Below are 15,125 nucleotides of genomic sequence, written 5' to 3'. Positions count from 1 at the left end.
GCCGGCTGCCGCTTCGCGCTCGTCTCCTTCTGTCTGATTATAAATAAACAAAATGAATCCTTCCCCATGGCCGACTGCAGAGTCTCCCGTATAAAAACACATGCACACCAGCCGCTAGTTAAACACAAACCCAGCCCAACGGCTCTCCTCGGCATCACCCACGGGGAAGGTGAGGCCGCCCTGGGCTTCGGGACCATTGTCGAGGACGCCCGCGCCGCCGTCAGGGAGATGCGTAGATGGACCCAGGCCGCAGTCAGAGCCCCGGGAGGGTGGCCGGAGGGGCTGCTAACTCTGAGCCCTCTGGGGGCAGCACTGGGGGTACCTGGCCAAGAGCCCCCAGGGCACAGGCACGGGAACCAAGTAGGAGCCGGAGGAGCCTTGAGGTCATTGGTCCACTTCCCACATTGCGCGTGAAGGCCCGAAGGGGGCAAAGGACTTGACCCGTGTGCCCCGGCCAGAAAGCAGTGAACAGAGGGCCAATGGACAGGGGCCACCAGAGAGAGCACCGGGCAGACCCTCGCCGTTCTGTGTGGCTGCCCGCTGGCACCGCTGCTCATCCTGGTCCTGTGCCCTCTGTCCTCCGAGCCGGCTCTTCTTCTTGGGTACTTCGGGAGCCGCTGAGCCCCATGTGTCCACAGGCGAGTGGGCTGTTCTGCTCATGTGTTCGGGAGCAGGGACTCGACGGCACCAGCCCCACAGCCAGGCCTGTGCCTCACGCTGCTCAGGAGATGCCTCGTGCATTGCTTCCTTAGAGTGAAGAGTCTGACAGTAACACTGCCCACGTGGCTTTGTGACACGTCCCTCATACTTGCAACACACTCCTGCCCACAGTGACACACGGGTCCGAGACCAGGAGTGCTGGTCAGGGGCCTCTGTCCTTGAGGAGCTCATGCCATGTAGAGGACGGGACACGTCCTGATAAAGGAAGGACGGAACTGCCAGAAATGAGGGCCACGGGGACACCAGGGAGGGGAGCTGAAATGAGGGTCATGGGGATGCCGGGGAGGGGGACGGAAATGAGGGTCGTGGGAGGAGTGGAAATGAACCAACGGGGACACCGGGACGGAGGGGGGCTGCTTTCCAGGCAGGGCCAGCAGGAAGTGCTTGCTCAGGCTGTGATCTGAGTAGGCCCACCTCGCAGGACTGTCCCAAGGCACCCACCGCACTCAACCAGGACACCAGGAGCCACACTCTGGACGTGGGGCAGGGGTAAAATCAATCAGGCAAATGGGAAGGGCCGCTGTCACCTAGATACGATGTCAGCTTGGGCCACATCTCACAAACGCTCATCGCAGGCTGAGATGCAGGGGAGAAGCCCATCCTCTGGTGGCCCCGGGAGCTGACGGCCTGTGGCCAGCCCACCTGGAGACACCCGAGACAGCATCCCCAGCCCGCAGCCGGGCTCTCCTGCCCCCCACACAGGCAGCGTGAGCCACACCAAATGACAAGAAAAAGGCAGTCCTGACACCACCGTCCTCCACACGCTCATTAGGCAGGAAGACACAACAGGGCATGGATTATTAGGCAATAACTCACACCTAGAAGCAATTGTAGACACAAAAGTTGAAGGATTCATCATTATCATATATTCACTTCTATTTTTCCTTTTCACGCTGTAAAATATCATGTTTAAATCTCCTAAAACCATCATAGCTACATCAAAAAGTGGACTGGGCCATCAACTCGACAGTTCAGACTAAGTCAGCTGCTGAGCTCCTTACCCCGGTTTGACTCTGTTCCTGGGGGATGATGGTAAACACCGACTCCTTATTGCAGCTTAAAACACAGCAGCGGAAGAAAGCTGCCCAGCCAACAGGCCCATGAGGGGGGCTGTGGTGCTGTGTGCTAGACAGCGGCACGATGGGCCTGGGGGTCACGGCGTAGCACAGCGTGGGCACACGCACACGAGGCCTCCCATCCGACACCGGACAGCGGCCCTGGGAAGCCGTCTGCGTTCCCTGCCCCAGAGCACCGGCTCCGAGGTCACCGCGGGGTGCTGGGTGCCGCTCCACGCTCCCTCAGTGGCTAGGGTTTACCGCGCTCCTACTGTGTGCCTCAGACTCCGCCATGCCCTGAGGAGCTGCCCTCATCCAGGACGTCCCAGTCTCCCTTCGTGGCACTGACACTCCATACGGGTCATCAGCCTGTGCAGGTGCGCCCATGCCCTCGGACGGCAGGTGAGCCGAGCCTGGAGTGCTGGCACCGTGGCCCCCACCCCTCCAGCTGCCCGGGGAGCAGGGCAGAGCGGGAGAGGTAACTTCCCCAAACCTGGCGTCCTCTGCTGGGGACCAGGACTCGCCCCTGCACCTCGGCTGCTCCCTCTACACCAGGCGGCTGTGGCGTGGCCACTGGCCACATGAAGGGCGTGGGTCGTAGCTCGTGCCGACAGAGCAACTCGTGGTGACAGAATCAAGGTGATGCCCCGCGCCTCCCCTCACACCCGAGGCTCTGCACCACGGTCTCACCCCGTCCCTGAACCACAAATACCACTACACACAGGAAGCCCACCGCCAGGTCCGACCTGCCCTTCGTTGCTTCCCCAACAGGGCCACAAACAAGGACGTTCTTCCTGTGTGTATGGGCTTCTGAGGGAGCCGTCGCAATTAGGGACTCTAATAGTGGTGTTGGGGGGGCTCAGGGTTCAGTCCTGCTCCCCATTTCTCTCATGTGGATTTGAACACGACCTCCCCACCCCAGATGGAGAAGGTCAGTACCACACCTCACAGGGTGCCCACTGTCCCTGAGAAAGGGACCAGGAAGCAGAGCAGGACTCTGGCTCCCATGAGAACTCCAACCCACGGCCTCTCCCCACAGACCCGCCCCCGGGAAGCTAATGATGGTCTGGGCCAGGCAGAGGTGGGGGGCTCGTTATCACAGACGTCCTGCTGGAGGTTCACTAGCCAGCCAGGCAGACGGTAGAGATGCTGGAGAAATGGGTTCAAAGCCGTATCACCTCACAGAGGGCACCAACCCCTTTATCCCAGCCTGGGGACCCCAAGATGCAGAGAACGATGGCCCCATGTGGCATCACAGAGACACCACCCGTCTGACGCTCCAGTCCCATGCGTGCCTGGAGCCCCCTGGGTGGGAGAGTCTTGTCCTCTTCTGACAAAGTCACAGACACCCTCACCCCAGTACCACCCACCCCAGTGCCCGCCCCACACGCGCCCCAGTATCTGCGCCAATATCTGCCCCAGTGTCTGCCTCAGATGAAGGGCTTGATACCCCAGAGTGTGTGGGTCACAAGGTCAAGTCTGCATTTGGGCAAGATTGCTCTGAGGAGCTTGGGAGGGGCAGAGGTGCAGCCGGGACTGGGGGTGACTGACGGGGGCTGGAAGGAGTCGGCACTTGCTAGGGTGTGGTGCAGGAGGGGGGACTCACGGGACACACTCGTCTGTTCAGCATGTACCTGCCAGGCCCCCGACGACCGGAGTCAGAGAGCATTCTCCCAGAGGAGCTGAAAACCCACGTCCACACAAAAACCCACACATGGGGTGCCAGGACCTGGAAGCAGCCGAGACGGTAAGAGGGTAAATACACTGTGGTCCACACAGACAGCGGACTACTAGTCGGCACCAGAAGGCCACGAGCGGTCAGCCACGGGAAGACACGGAGGAACCTCGGCCGTGTCTGGAAGGAGGAGAAGCCAGGCTGAGAAAGGCTGAAACCTGTGACTCGAGGGGCCATGCAGGCAGCGGCTTGGGGGGGATGATGGGGTGGGGGGTGCAGAGCAGAGGGTCTCCGGGGCAGCGCCGCTGCTCTGCGTGACTCCGCGCCTCTGTCTCCGCTCACCCCTGACGTCAGCGCGGACCGCAGCTGCAACAACACGCGATATAGTGTCACCAGTCGCGGCGAACTGTTACTTGACAGGGGTGGACGTTACTAACGGAGAGACGTCGGGGGCGTGCAGGGGGAGGGGCTGCATGGGAACTGTACTTTCTGCTCAACTCCTCTGTGACCCCAAACTGCTTTAAAAGTTTTAAATTTTTAATTAATAGACTTTTTAAAAATCTATTAACTTTTTAGAAACCACATACACACACACAACCTTGCAAACAAAAAAAAAAAAAAAAAAAAGGAAGAAAGAAAATGGACTGGCCTTGGTTCCTGCCCTCAGGAAGGCACTGCCCCACTCACAGTCCACACCAAGCCCCACACAGCAGTGAGAGGAGAGGTCACCCGTCCACGGGCGCTGGGATCTGAACGACCTGCTGGAGCCGGAGGTGTGCGGGCTGCAGGGAGGAGAGAACGAGCAACTGCAGGCCGGCGGTCGGGCCTCCCCCTTGCGCACGTGGGGTCCTCGCAGCCCCCGTGTGCACACAGCCCACCACACTGGCCCAGAACAGCAGTGGGCACCTTCCCTGGGGCCACATCTGCTTCCAAAGCAGGGTGCATAGGGGCCAGGGCCCTGTGTTTCCAGCCCCCACCAAGGAGGACAAGCCCCAGCTGTCCCTCCAGAGACTCACCGGGACATTTCGTGCAGCCTCTGAGGGGACACACCTGCTTCAGGCTGGCCCGACACCAACGAGGTTCCAGGTTCCAGGTGGTATAGACATCCGTTCCCGAACGCCTACAGCGATTTCTCCATCCCTGCTGCCCAAACAGCAGTCTAGCCCCCAAAGTAGAAAGGAGGCAGGGTGTGGGTTTCAGACAGGCCCATCCCCACGCTGCAGTCTTTGCATGGAAAAATCCCTGCCCACGTGTGCATTATGGTTAAAAAGGACGGACAAGCCTAACAGAGAAAGAGCTGATGTGATGAGACAGTTAGTGGCGGACGCCTTCACTGACCACGCCCTGAGCACACAGGTGGACACGAGGGCCTCAGTTCCGGAGTGTCACAGCCCATATCTGGTGTCAGCACAGAGCCTGGAAGGCCAGGCTACAGGCCTTAGAGCTACAGCTCCCCTGAATCTGGGGGGGCTTGTTACAGCTTCAGCCAGCAGACCACGACCTTGGTGTCACTGTGGCCTCAGAGGATGGACTACTCCCCCCCCCCCAGAGCCCTGAGCAACCAGGAAAGAGGCCAGCAGGCCACGAGGCAGCCCGGCACCTAGACGCAGCATGTGGGTGCCCCGGGGCCCAGCGCAGCCGAGCCCGGCCTTGGACAAAGCCATGCCCTGCCCCAATTCCCATCCCAGAGGAGCCACGAGCAGAGTCGGCTGGTTGTCGCCTCTCCCCACTAGGTGTGGGGTTGGTTTGTGCCCAGCATCAGGAATGAGATCACGCCCATTGCCCCGTCATTATCACAACCACCACGAAGAAGTACTGCCATTACAGCTCCCAGCACGCAGCCGGAGCTCCACGAGACGGAGGGGGCTTATCCGAGACACGACAGCTCACGACAGTCCAGTCTCAATCCAAACCTGGTTTTTCCAGACAGCACAGGCCCGAGTCCCATCACCGTGCTCCGCTGCCACATGCGCCTCCAGCCCGCCTCTTCCCGACGCGCTTCCACGGGACAGAGCCGCGGTGACTCAGCCGCAAGCCTCCGCTCGCCGTCGGCGCGAGATAGGGCCGTTTTGCCCAAGTCCCCCCACGTTGCTTCTGCTCCCCGCAGAAGCCTTGAGTGCTTTTCACAACAGCCGATCACTACAAGCCACAAAAGTGTCCTGCTAGCCTCTGAATTAAGCACAAGCCGCCCCAAAGCCAGACCCAGAGCATGGAGAGCCCCCCGCCCTGTCCCTGTAGTCAGTGGATACCACTCCCACTGCTGACATTTACGAAACAACGTGCATGGTGTCAGGAGGGTCAGAACCCAGGAGGGCCCAGAACATACTGTTCTCACAACCAGGGGAATAGACATCTTCCCTGGTCTTAAGGAACACGTCCAATCAGGGGTGGGAAGTTAGGGATTCTCAACAAGGGCACATCCCTCATCAGGCCCTGCAAAGAGCTGCCAGGCGTGTGCAGAAAGAACCAGGAATTATTAGTCACAGCTGGTCCTCAATCACTGCGGTGCTGGCCGGCATCCCTGCTGGAATGCACGGGAGGGCAGAGATGCACGGGCGGGACGAGATGCACCGGAGGGACGAGGCGCACTGGAGGGACGAGGTGCACAGGAGGGACAAGACGCACGGGAGGGCGGCGATGCATGGGAGGGCCGGGATGCATGGGACGGCGGGGATGCACAGGACGGCGGAGATGCACAGGAGGGCTGGGATGCGTGGGAGGGCCAGGGTTGGTCTGCAGGTGGACTGCTGACCCCGTGTGAACCCAGACGCTCACTTCACCCCACAGACCCCGCCTCACCCTTTGGTCTCCAGGACCCAGAGGCCCCATTCTGCTGCTCGGCTGAGACCTCATGCACTGCCTGCACCTAGAGAGGCCTGCAGACAAAGGCCCCGTCCCCCCTGCATGTGTTTTCAGGCCTGTCTCCCAGAAGAAGCAGGGAGCCAGGAGTGGTCCTTAGATGTGGCCGAGCAGGCCAGCAGCAGCTTGTCCCTGAAGGCCCTCTCTCGGCTGTCGCATCAGAATGTCTGGGTTCTGCAGCTGTCAGGTAATTCTGGTCAGAGAGCTGGTGATTCTCAGGCATCCATTCTCAGTTCCTCCTTCCTGGGAGCTACGGATGAATTGCGTCCCCCCCCCCATTCCTATGTTGAAGCCCTAGCCTCCAGGTGCGGGTGAGCCTGTGCGAGTGATGAGGGGGGTGGGGACTGGTGTCTGGTAACAGAGACCCCACACAGGGTGTTTCCTCCCTCCCCATGAGGGCACAGCAAGCCGGGAACCTGGTCCTCTCCAGAGCACCGGATCTCAGACTCCCAGCCCCCGGAACCCTGAGAAATAAGCACCCACTGTTTACACCGCCCACTGGGAGCTGTTCTGTTCGGACCGCCCCACAGGCTAAGACACTGGGAAGGTTCACCCCCTGGCCTGGCCTGCCACCGAACGAGTCACAGTTCAGGGCCCCAGCTGCCTCCCGGCCACCCCCCGACCATGGACCTGGAGGGCGTGCCAAAATCACCCTGCCTGACACTGAACCATGATCCCCACCACAGGCAACAGCAGCCACAGACAAAGATCCATGCTCGTCCGTCCCCCTCCGCTTAGAGACGCCTCTGTTCCCAGAGCTATGGGAGCAACCCAGCAGGACCCCCAGAGGCACCCCTGCTCCTCGCTGCCCGGGCTCACACCCAGCCTGGCTCCAGCACGGTCCCTTCCAGCGCCTGCGGCCCGGCCTTCTCCCCCCTCCCTCACTGCTTCCCGGACGGAGCTACAGAACCACACGTGGCCATGCCTCCACACATGCAAGGCCCAAGGATGGCCGTGGAGGGAGCCTGCGGGCCCCTGCACACACCCACATCTCCCCACCCTGTGCCCACTCTTGCCACTGGGCTCAGCCAGGCTCCACCTTCTGCCTGGAGGGTCCCCCCATGTGATGATGCCGGGGGGTGGGGGGTCTTCAGGAGACGGAGTCATCACCCTGACTCGGGGCCCATCTCTGTCACCGATGGCAGAGTGAAGAGGTCAGGGAACTCGTCTGTGACGCCCGATGAAGGGTTTACTAGGAGCCCAGAAAGTTCTGGGTGGTATCTGCAGTTTCTGCCTGCTTGCCCCCCCAGCACCAGGGTCAGCTGTCCCTCGGCCCTCCCTCCTGCTGACCCGGGGGCGCGCCAGCTCCGGATGCAGCGAGACGCAGGGAAAGCTTTCTGGCTTCCTCTGAGACGGGAGCAATTGCATCCCGTCCGCTAGCTAAGTATGTATGCAGAGAAGGACGCCGCTGGCCTCGAAGCAACCTGGCACCCGCCTGCAGCGGGAGGGGCCGGCGACTCGCCCTCCTTGGGGCAGAGTGGCCTGGCTGCCAGCTGCCTGTTCTTCTTTAAATCCGCGAGCCCAACACAGCCCCCATTAGTGCCCGAAAGCACCCCAGATCCTCGCTCCCCAGCCCCTTGGCTCAAAGGCAGTGTGTGCCCTTCCTCGACCGGTCCTCATCTCAGGACTCGGGAGTTTTGGGGAGATCTGCCCCTCACCCACCTGAGTGGGGCTGATGTTCCTGCTCAGGGCCCCACGACACACAGCTCCCACCTCCACGCAACCCGATCGTGGGCACGGCCACATGGCTGCTGTGTGCGATGTGCCCCTGCCCGTCATTCTCGTCTGGGGGGACGAGCACCTGCATGAGGACTGACATGTCCGCAGCTCCAGGAAATGGGTGATTATAGATGGGACACTGCACGGTGTGCAGACCCCGCATTGCAGCGGTGGCCCTGCCCATGGCTGAGCCTGGGCCCAATGGCCCAAAAGAAAGTGGACCAGGACCCCCATGGTGGGTGCTCGCAGCCCCCAGGCAAACACACAAGGACCCCACGCGCGGGAGCTTTAACCCAGATCTGAGCTGAGGGAGAACCCTAGGACTGAGCTCATCCTATCAGGGCCACATGACAGGTACCCCAAACAAGATGCGCGGGCCGGTCTGGGTCACGCCAGGGATGGCAGCCTGGAGGGGACAGTAACTGCCACAAGGTATTGGAGGTAGGACCGTCACCCTCACCTGTGGGATGGGGCGCCTCTGCTTGCTGGGTCGAGAGCAGGGGCCACAGCAGAATATGCTTCCCAATCTGCAAAGGGGCAAAGGTTAAGGACCTTTTTCCCAACAGGAGCACCCATGCTCCCCTCTCCAGATGTCCGTACAACCCGGGCTGCAGCCGTGGCGCCAGCCCGGCCCATGCATGTGCACACGCAGCTGCAGGTGGGGGCCCTGCCCGCCGGTGGGCCCTTTAGCTCCGTCCCTGGTGCTGGGCTGCACGCAGCAGCTGCTCGATCCATGCTTGCTGCATTGGACTGACAAGGCCACACGGCCAGCCGTGGCATCACAACTCTCAACACAAGCTGGTCAAGCGTGTGAGAAGGGGTGTGGGGAGCCCTGCACCAAGCCGTTTCCCTGCACTGCAGGCAGCACGAAGGTCAGCACTGGGAGGGCTCAGGGCTGCAGAGGGCTGGGAGCGCCAAGCCAAGAAATACAGATTCAATGGGCAGATCTATGAGCCAGGGGAGCAGCGAGCCCACCCAGCACCCACGACATCGGCAAGAACAGGACACTTGGCTCCCTCCTGAGAAGGCTCTGAGCCGCCATGCAGGCCTGACTCTGCAGTAGCTCGGGGAAATTTCCAGAGGGGACTCTGGAGCTGGCTTTCCAAGAATGAGCAGAGTTGTGCCGGGTGGAGGAGGAAAAGCATGTCCGAAGAGGCCATGTAGCCTGACAGCCTGCCGCAGTTAGGGAGGCCAGCAGTGTTCACTCAGAGAGCCCATTGCTGCAGGGAGGTGGGACGCCGGTGGGTAGGCAGGCTGGGCTCTGAGCACGGGGATCAATGGTCAGTGGACAGACTGACCGAGTGACGGAACAGCCGGTAAGTGCGATCACACACAGAGCAGCATTTCAGGTCAGCCTGTAGGCTGCGTCCCTGGCAAGCCACCAGGCTCCATGAACGCTAACCCATCACAGTCCTCGTCACCTTTTCCTGGGACCACAAAGTGCAGGAGCCAGGGGCCAGGGACGAGCTGGGAGCCCCCTCCAAAGGCTGGTGTGCCTTTAAAGCTCTCCGACGTTACAGAAGAGGACAGCACGGAAGCTAAAGGAGGCACATGTCCACTTGGGACAGGAGGCAATGGAATCTATCTTGACTTGTAGGTACGTTTCTATCTGTACAACGGCACCCTCCTCGGTGTACCAGGCCTGAGAGCCCCACTCCCTCTCTGCAACTAGCCCAGCTGCAGCTTCCAGTGCTTGAAAGTAATTAAGAGTTCGCATTTTTTCACAAATTTCACAAAAACTCAAGTTGTATCCGAAGTGGTATTTCAATTATCCATCCACTTATCCACCAAGTGTTTTACCTTGAGACAGACGATCAGCTTTGGGGCATTGACTGATACTCTCCACAGAGACGACTACGGCAGAGCCGAGGGGAGTGGAACTCCCTTCCAGACCAGTGACCTCCACGCTGCCGGGCCGATGTGCTCTGCCTAAGAGCTCCTGGTGACACCTGACAGTGGACAGGTCCTCTCCTAAACCCTCGCTTCCCTTGGTTCCAGAACACCCCATGCATTGGGTCACTCGTACCTCCCCCCTGCACCCCTCCTCTCTCCCCTGCAGGCCCTGCCCCCATGGCTTCATGCTGGGGCTCAGCCCTGATCTTCCCAGTACTGACCCCATGGTGGTGCCCAGGCCAGCTCGACTATGACAACAGACTCCTCTCCCCATGCACCCAGACTGGACCTCTCCCTGGAGCTCAGCTCAAATATCCAAATACTGGTTGATGTGGTCACTGGGCTATCTCACAAGCATCACAAACTCGCAGCCCAAACCCGGCTGCTCACCTCCCTGACCCCCCACCCTGCAACCATTCTAGTCACTCTGACCAAAAGCTGGGCCCTCCCCAGTTCCTCTCCTTGCCTCATACCTGCTTCTAATCTGTCAGCAAATTCCACGGTCCCACCTGCAGACCCATCCCGAAATCAAGCATCCCCGGCATCGCTGCCTTCCGCGGGCCTCTCCACAGCACCTCGGCTGGCGCCCCCTGTGTCTCCGTGGTGCGCCTGCAGCAAGCAGCCCTGGCTGCCTCGTCACCACGGGGTCCTGGGAGCTCCAGCGCCAGAGAGGACAGCACGGCTCGCCAGGCCTCTCAGGGGAAGGCTCCCTGCACGCTGCTGGGAGAGGCGGCACAGGACAACGACATGGCAGTGAGCCTTTTGCTCACTCCTCCCCCAGGACCCCCTGGCCTGAACACGATGCGGGCCTTCCAGTTCTGGCTGAAGAACTTCCACATGGCGGAGAGTCTCCTGCCATTCTAGGGAGACAGAGGCTTGTTTCCTCTCATCGCATTCTGTGGGGGCAGCAAGGACAGCAGCCGCCACAGGGGCCCACAGAAGCCGAGACTGGAGAAGGGGCCCTTCCTCTCTGTTGGCCTGGAGCGTGTGGTCCCCGGCAGGGGCGTCCGCTGCAGCCGTGTCCTCCCGCCAGGAGCCCAGGCCGAAGCGCTGCAGCGGAGCAGGGGAAGGAAAGCCCCCATCTGATGGCCGGGGGACTGAGGAGGGGGGCGCCAGCGGACAGCACTGGGAAGGAGTCAGAGAGGGAAGAGCCCATGAAAGCCTCCACCAGGTGGTTTAGGAACTCCCCAGGGACAGACACCGAGACTGGTGCCACCAGATAGTCCAGAAACCGCCCCACATGCGTGGGGCCGGCGGACTTGGGACACAGGCGCAAAAGTACGTCAGTGCAAGAAGTCTCCTAACAGAGGGGCCCAAAGACTCGGAGATCTCTGGGGGACAAAAACCCACGAGCAGAACCTGACACTTCATTTTTAAAATCAGCTCTCAGTGAGCCATAGAGCCAAATGTAAAATGTAAAACTAGGAAACTTTCAGAAGAAAAGGTGAGCCGCACCTCAACCAAACCCGAAGCCTGTGCTGCAGGAGCCGCGCGAAGAGAAGGAAGCGGGAGGAGGCGCCCGCCCATCGCGTGCGTGACAAAGGACCTGCACGCAGAGCACAGGAGAGCTCGCCATCTCTAGTCCTTAAACACCAAGAACTAACAATTTAACTAGAAAGGTGGTCTGGGGCGCCGGGGTGGCTCCATCCGTTGAGCATGCGACTCTTGGTATGATCTCAGGGTGGTGAGATCCAGGCCGCTGGCAGACTCCGGGCTGGGTGTGGAGCCTGCTTGGGATTCTTTTTCCCTCCCTCCCCCTCTCTAAAATAAATACATAAAATCTTTAAAAAAAAAAAAAAAAAAGAAGATTCTCTCCTCCTCCTCCCACTCATGCACTCTCTCCCCCTCCCTAAAATAACACGAGCTTCACCAGAATGATACGCAGATAGATGGTAAGTGCATACACAATCGTTCCTCAGCATTCGCCGTGGGGGAAGCGCAAATGAGAGCCACCGCCAGCCACGCCACACACCTGCTAGAGGCCGAGGGAGCAGGAGCCAGCGTGGCAGAGAGCAGCAGCAGCTCAGGGGGGCGTCCACACTCCCTGCCCCAGCAACACGCTTCCAAGCCGACGCTAAGGCAGGGGTCAGTGCCCTTTCTTTGTGAAAGGTCCGAGGTAAACATTCTCGGCTTTGGGGACCTCACAGTCCCTGCTGCAGCTGCTGAGCCCCGCCACTGTGCATAAATGAACAGGTGGCCGTGTGCCAATAAAACTTTATTGACAAAAGCAGGCGGTCGCAGGGATTTGGCCCGAGGTACAGCATGCCAAGCCCTGCCCGGGAAAATGAAATTTGATGTTCACACAGACACCTAGACGCGAAGATTCACAGCAGCCCCACTCGTGACCACCCGGAACCAGAAACCACGTGCACAGCGACTGGAAGAATCGACGGGCATCGCGCTGAGTGAAAGTGCCAGCCTCGGTCGCTTGCACAGGACACCCTCCGACAGACTAGGGGATGGCAACGCGTGGAGGCCGCCAGGGGTTGGCTGCAGGAGCAGAGGCTCCCAAGCAGCAGCAGGGATTTGGGGGTAATGACTGTTCCAAACACAGACTGGGAATCTGCACGCATTCACTTCAGAGACTGTCACCAAAGCAAAACATACAAAAGCAGAGGCAAAGCCTCCACCATGGTCCCGAGCCACCAGTCCATGCTCTGCTCAGCAGCTTCTGTCCTCAGGTCTGGGCCTCCCGCTGTCCTCTCCCGCCACTCCAGTCCTACCAGCCTTCTCGTGCTCCTGGTCGGACCAGGCCCACAAGGGCCTTTGCATACACTCTCCCTTGGCCGCAGCTCTCCCCACACAGTCACTTCTCAGACAGGCCCTTCGTTCAGGATCAGACTCCACCCCCCGCCACCACTCCTGCTCCCCACAGCACTTCCTCAGCTCTGCTCTGTACTCCCCCGGCATCTGGCCTATGTTTCTACCTCCAACAGAACAGATACACAGCCTGCTGGCTCACAGGCTTTCCCAGCAGCAGTGCAGACCCCAGGTAGACCCTGACCTGTGCCTTACTCTCTCCCACGCCTCTGGCATCTAGCACAGTGCCTGGCACACGAGAGGCATGCAGTTAAGTTCTCGACAAACACATCTTCCTCCCCCACCAGGCCCCATCTGTCCTTCCCTCACATCCCAGGCCGCACCTGTCCTCCCCTCCCCACCAGGCCCCATCTGTCCCCCCCTCCAAATCCCACCTGTCCTCCCCTCCCCGCCAGGACCCATCTGTCCTCCCCTCCCCCTCAGCGCACAGAGGAGGAGCAGGCAAGAGTCCACATGCTCCATGTTCAGGATCACCAAGGAGTGAGGGGTCAGTACCATGACGTGGGATTTCACAAGTGAGAGTGTGCTGACCGAGGGCACGCACGTGGCTTCCGGGGATGAGGAGTCACACACCCAATGCCATCGGCATGATGTGAGCAGGCCCCAGTACAGAGCAGCACATGGGATCAGGCGCCGAGGCTAACAGGAGACACCTGGTCACTGTCAGGCTCAGAGCCCCCCAGGCCGGTCACCCCAATGCCATGGTCCACACACAGATGGTTCAGGCCTGCACCAGCCTGGGCCTGGATACAAGGGTGCAGCAGCCCCTCCACCCACCGGCCCTTCTGGACATGGACAGGGACCATGAACGGAGACCCAGAAACAAGACTGCGTGGGGCAGAGTTCTTGAAAGAATGAGCCCAGAGCCCGTGTAGCATGGCCTTGCTTATTTTATTTTTAATCTCAAGAGAAAAATGAGTTAATATTATGGAAATAAGGTTGTTTGTTTCATTTTGTTTTGTTTTGAAATGAAAGTCTCAACACCCTGAAAGAGACCAGAAAAAGCAAACAGTAACGGGGCAGACAGGAATCCACAGCAGCACGGTTCACAGCACGGTGTCCGAGTGAGGACACTCCCGTCACCAGTGAGCGGAGACTGCAGGTGGGGTCGGCTGTGCCGTTGGCAGGAGCTCCCTCGTTCCTTGTCGAGGCTCGCCAGAGAGGCAGGCAGTGCCGGTTCTCCAGACACAGATCTGTTTGGAAAGGGCCCCAAAGAGCTGCACATCTTCGAGAACCTGTCAGAGGACGGATCAGGACGGGGCTAGAGCAGGATATGGTATTTCAGCGCCCGGGGCACCCTGTTGATGACGAGCCTCCCGTCGTAACTCAGGGAGGCAAAGAGCCAGGGGTCGGCGGACGACCAGTCCACAGCGTACACGCTGTCCTCGTGCTCCTCATAGGTCGCAATGACGCTGTCTTGTGGGGGCTCCTGGCTCCTGCAAGGCACCAGAGACACGTGTGAGCCAGGCGGCGGGGCATCCTGCACGGGGCTGGCGGCCAGGGCCTCGCTCCCCTTCTCTGCGAGATGGGAAGACTGACAGCAGCCGGCGCTGGGCCACAGACACCCTCATGCGGCCATGAGGAGCGGGGTTCCCGCAGCGGTGTAGGAGAGCCATGCCGCCACCTGCTGACACCTTGTCTTCTCCGGCTGTGGAACAGTAGGGGCCCCGAGGTTCAGGGGGCGGTGACCGCAAATGCCCACGAGGGCTGGGTAAAGGGTGACGAGGGGCGCCTGGGTGGCACAGCGGTTAAGCGCCTGCCTTCGGCTCAGGGCGTGATCCTGGCGTTATGGGATCGAGCCCCACATCAGGCTCCTCCGCTATGAGCCTGCTTCTTCCTCTCCCACTCCCCCTGCTTGTGTTCCCTCTCTCGCTGGCTGTCTCTATCTCTGTCAAATAAATAAATAAAATCTTTAAAAAAAAAAAAAAAGGGTGACGAGATGCAGAAAGGACCCTGGGGACAGCGAGGGTGGCCCCGCCCTGAGCAGGGGTGCGGAGCTGGCCCAGGGCACACGGGACCCACCTACCGGGCAGGAAGGAGCCCCCTGGTCCTAGCCTCAGGCCTTGCAGTGCACTCGGCCACGGCTCCCACGTCACCTCCCCTTAAACTGGAGTGACCGCTCTCCTTCTCCAGGAACCCTGACCCAATGGCACCACCCACGTGACACCACATGAGCTGGAGGAGCCCAGACCTTGCCTGGCGACTCAGGACATCACGCGCTGTCCCTTCTGAGCGGCCACACCCAAAACCCGCCCCAAGGGCACGGGCTCCCCTGGCACTTTTCTTCCCATTGCTACACTCCGCGCTCCCGTACTCTCCGCAGGATGCTCTTCTCCCCAACAAGATACCCGCCTTCTGGGTCCTGTCCCGGCCCCCGGTGCTGT

The 15,125-nt window shown here is 60.3% G+C and overlaps 1 protein-coding gene across 2 annotated transcripts in view; it reads right to left on the bottom strand.

Annotated features, from left to right (window-relative positions):
• Positions 1–13,613: 13,613 nt before the first annotated feature.
• EIPR1 (EARP complex and GARP complex interacting protein 1) overlaps positions 13,614–15,125 on the bottom strand; it is a 132,695-nt gene continuing 131,183 nt past the window's right edge. For both annotated transcript variants that reach the window (XM_034659975.1, XM_034659973.1), the window contains one exon: positions 13,614–14,177. In XM_034659975.1, the coding sequence (XP_034515866.1) occupies positions 14,003–14,177 (175 nt within the window). In that variant the 3' untranslated portion in view covers positions 13,614–14,002. The remainder of the gene's footprint in view (positions 14,178–15,125) is intronic.

Source organism: Ailuropoda melanoleuca, chromosome 4 (genome assembly GCF_002007445.2).
Source record: "Ailuropoda melanoleuca isolate Jingjing chromosome 4, ASM200744v2, whole genome shotgun sequence".
NCBI lineage: Eukaryota > Metazoa > Chordata > Mammalia > Carnivora > Ursidae > Ailuropoda > Ailuropoda melanoleuca.
The sequence above is the reverse complement of the archived record's forward strand: the minus strand, read 5'-3'. Positions and strand labels throughout refer to the sequence as shown.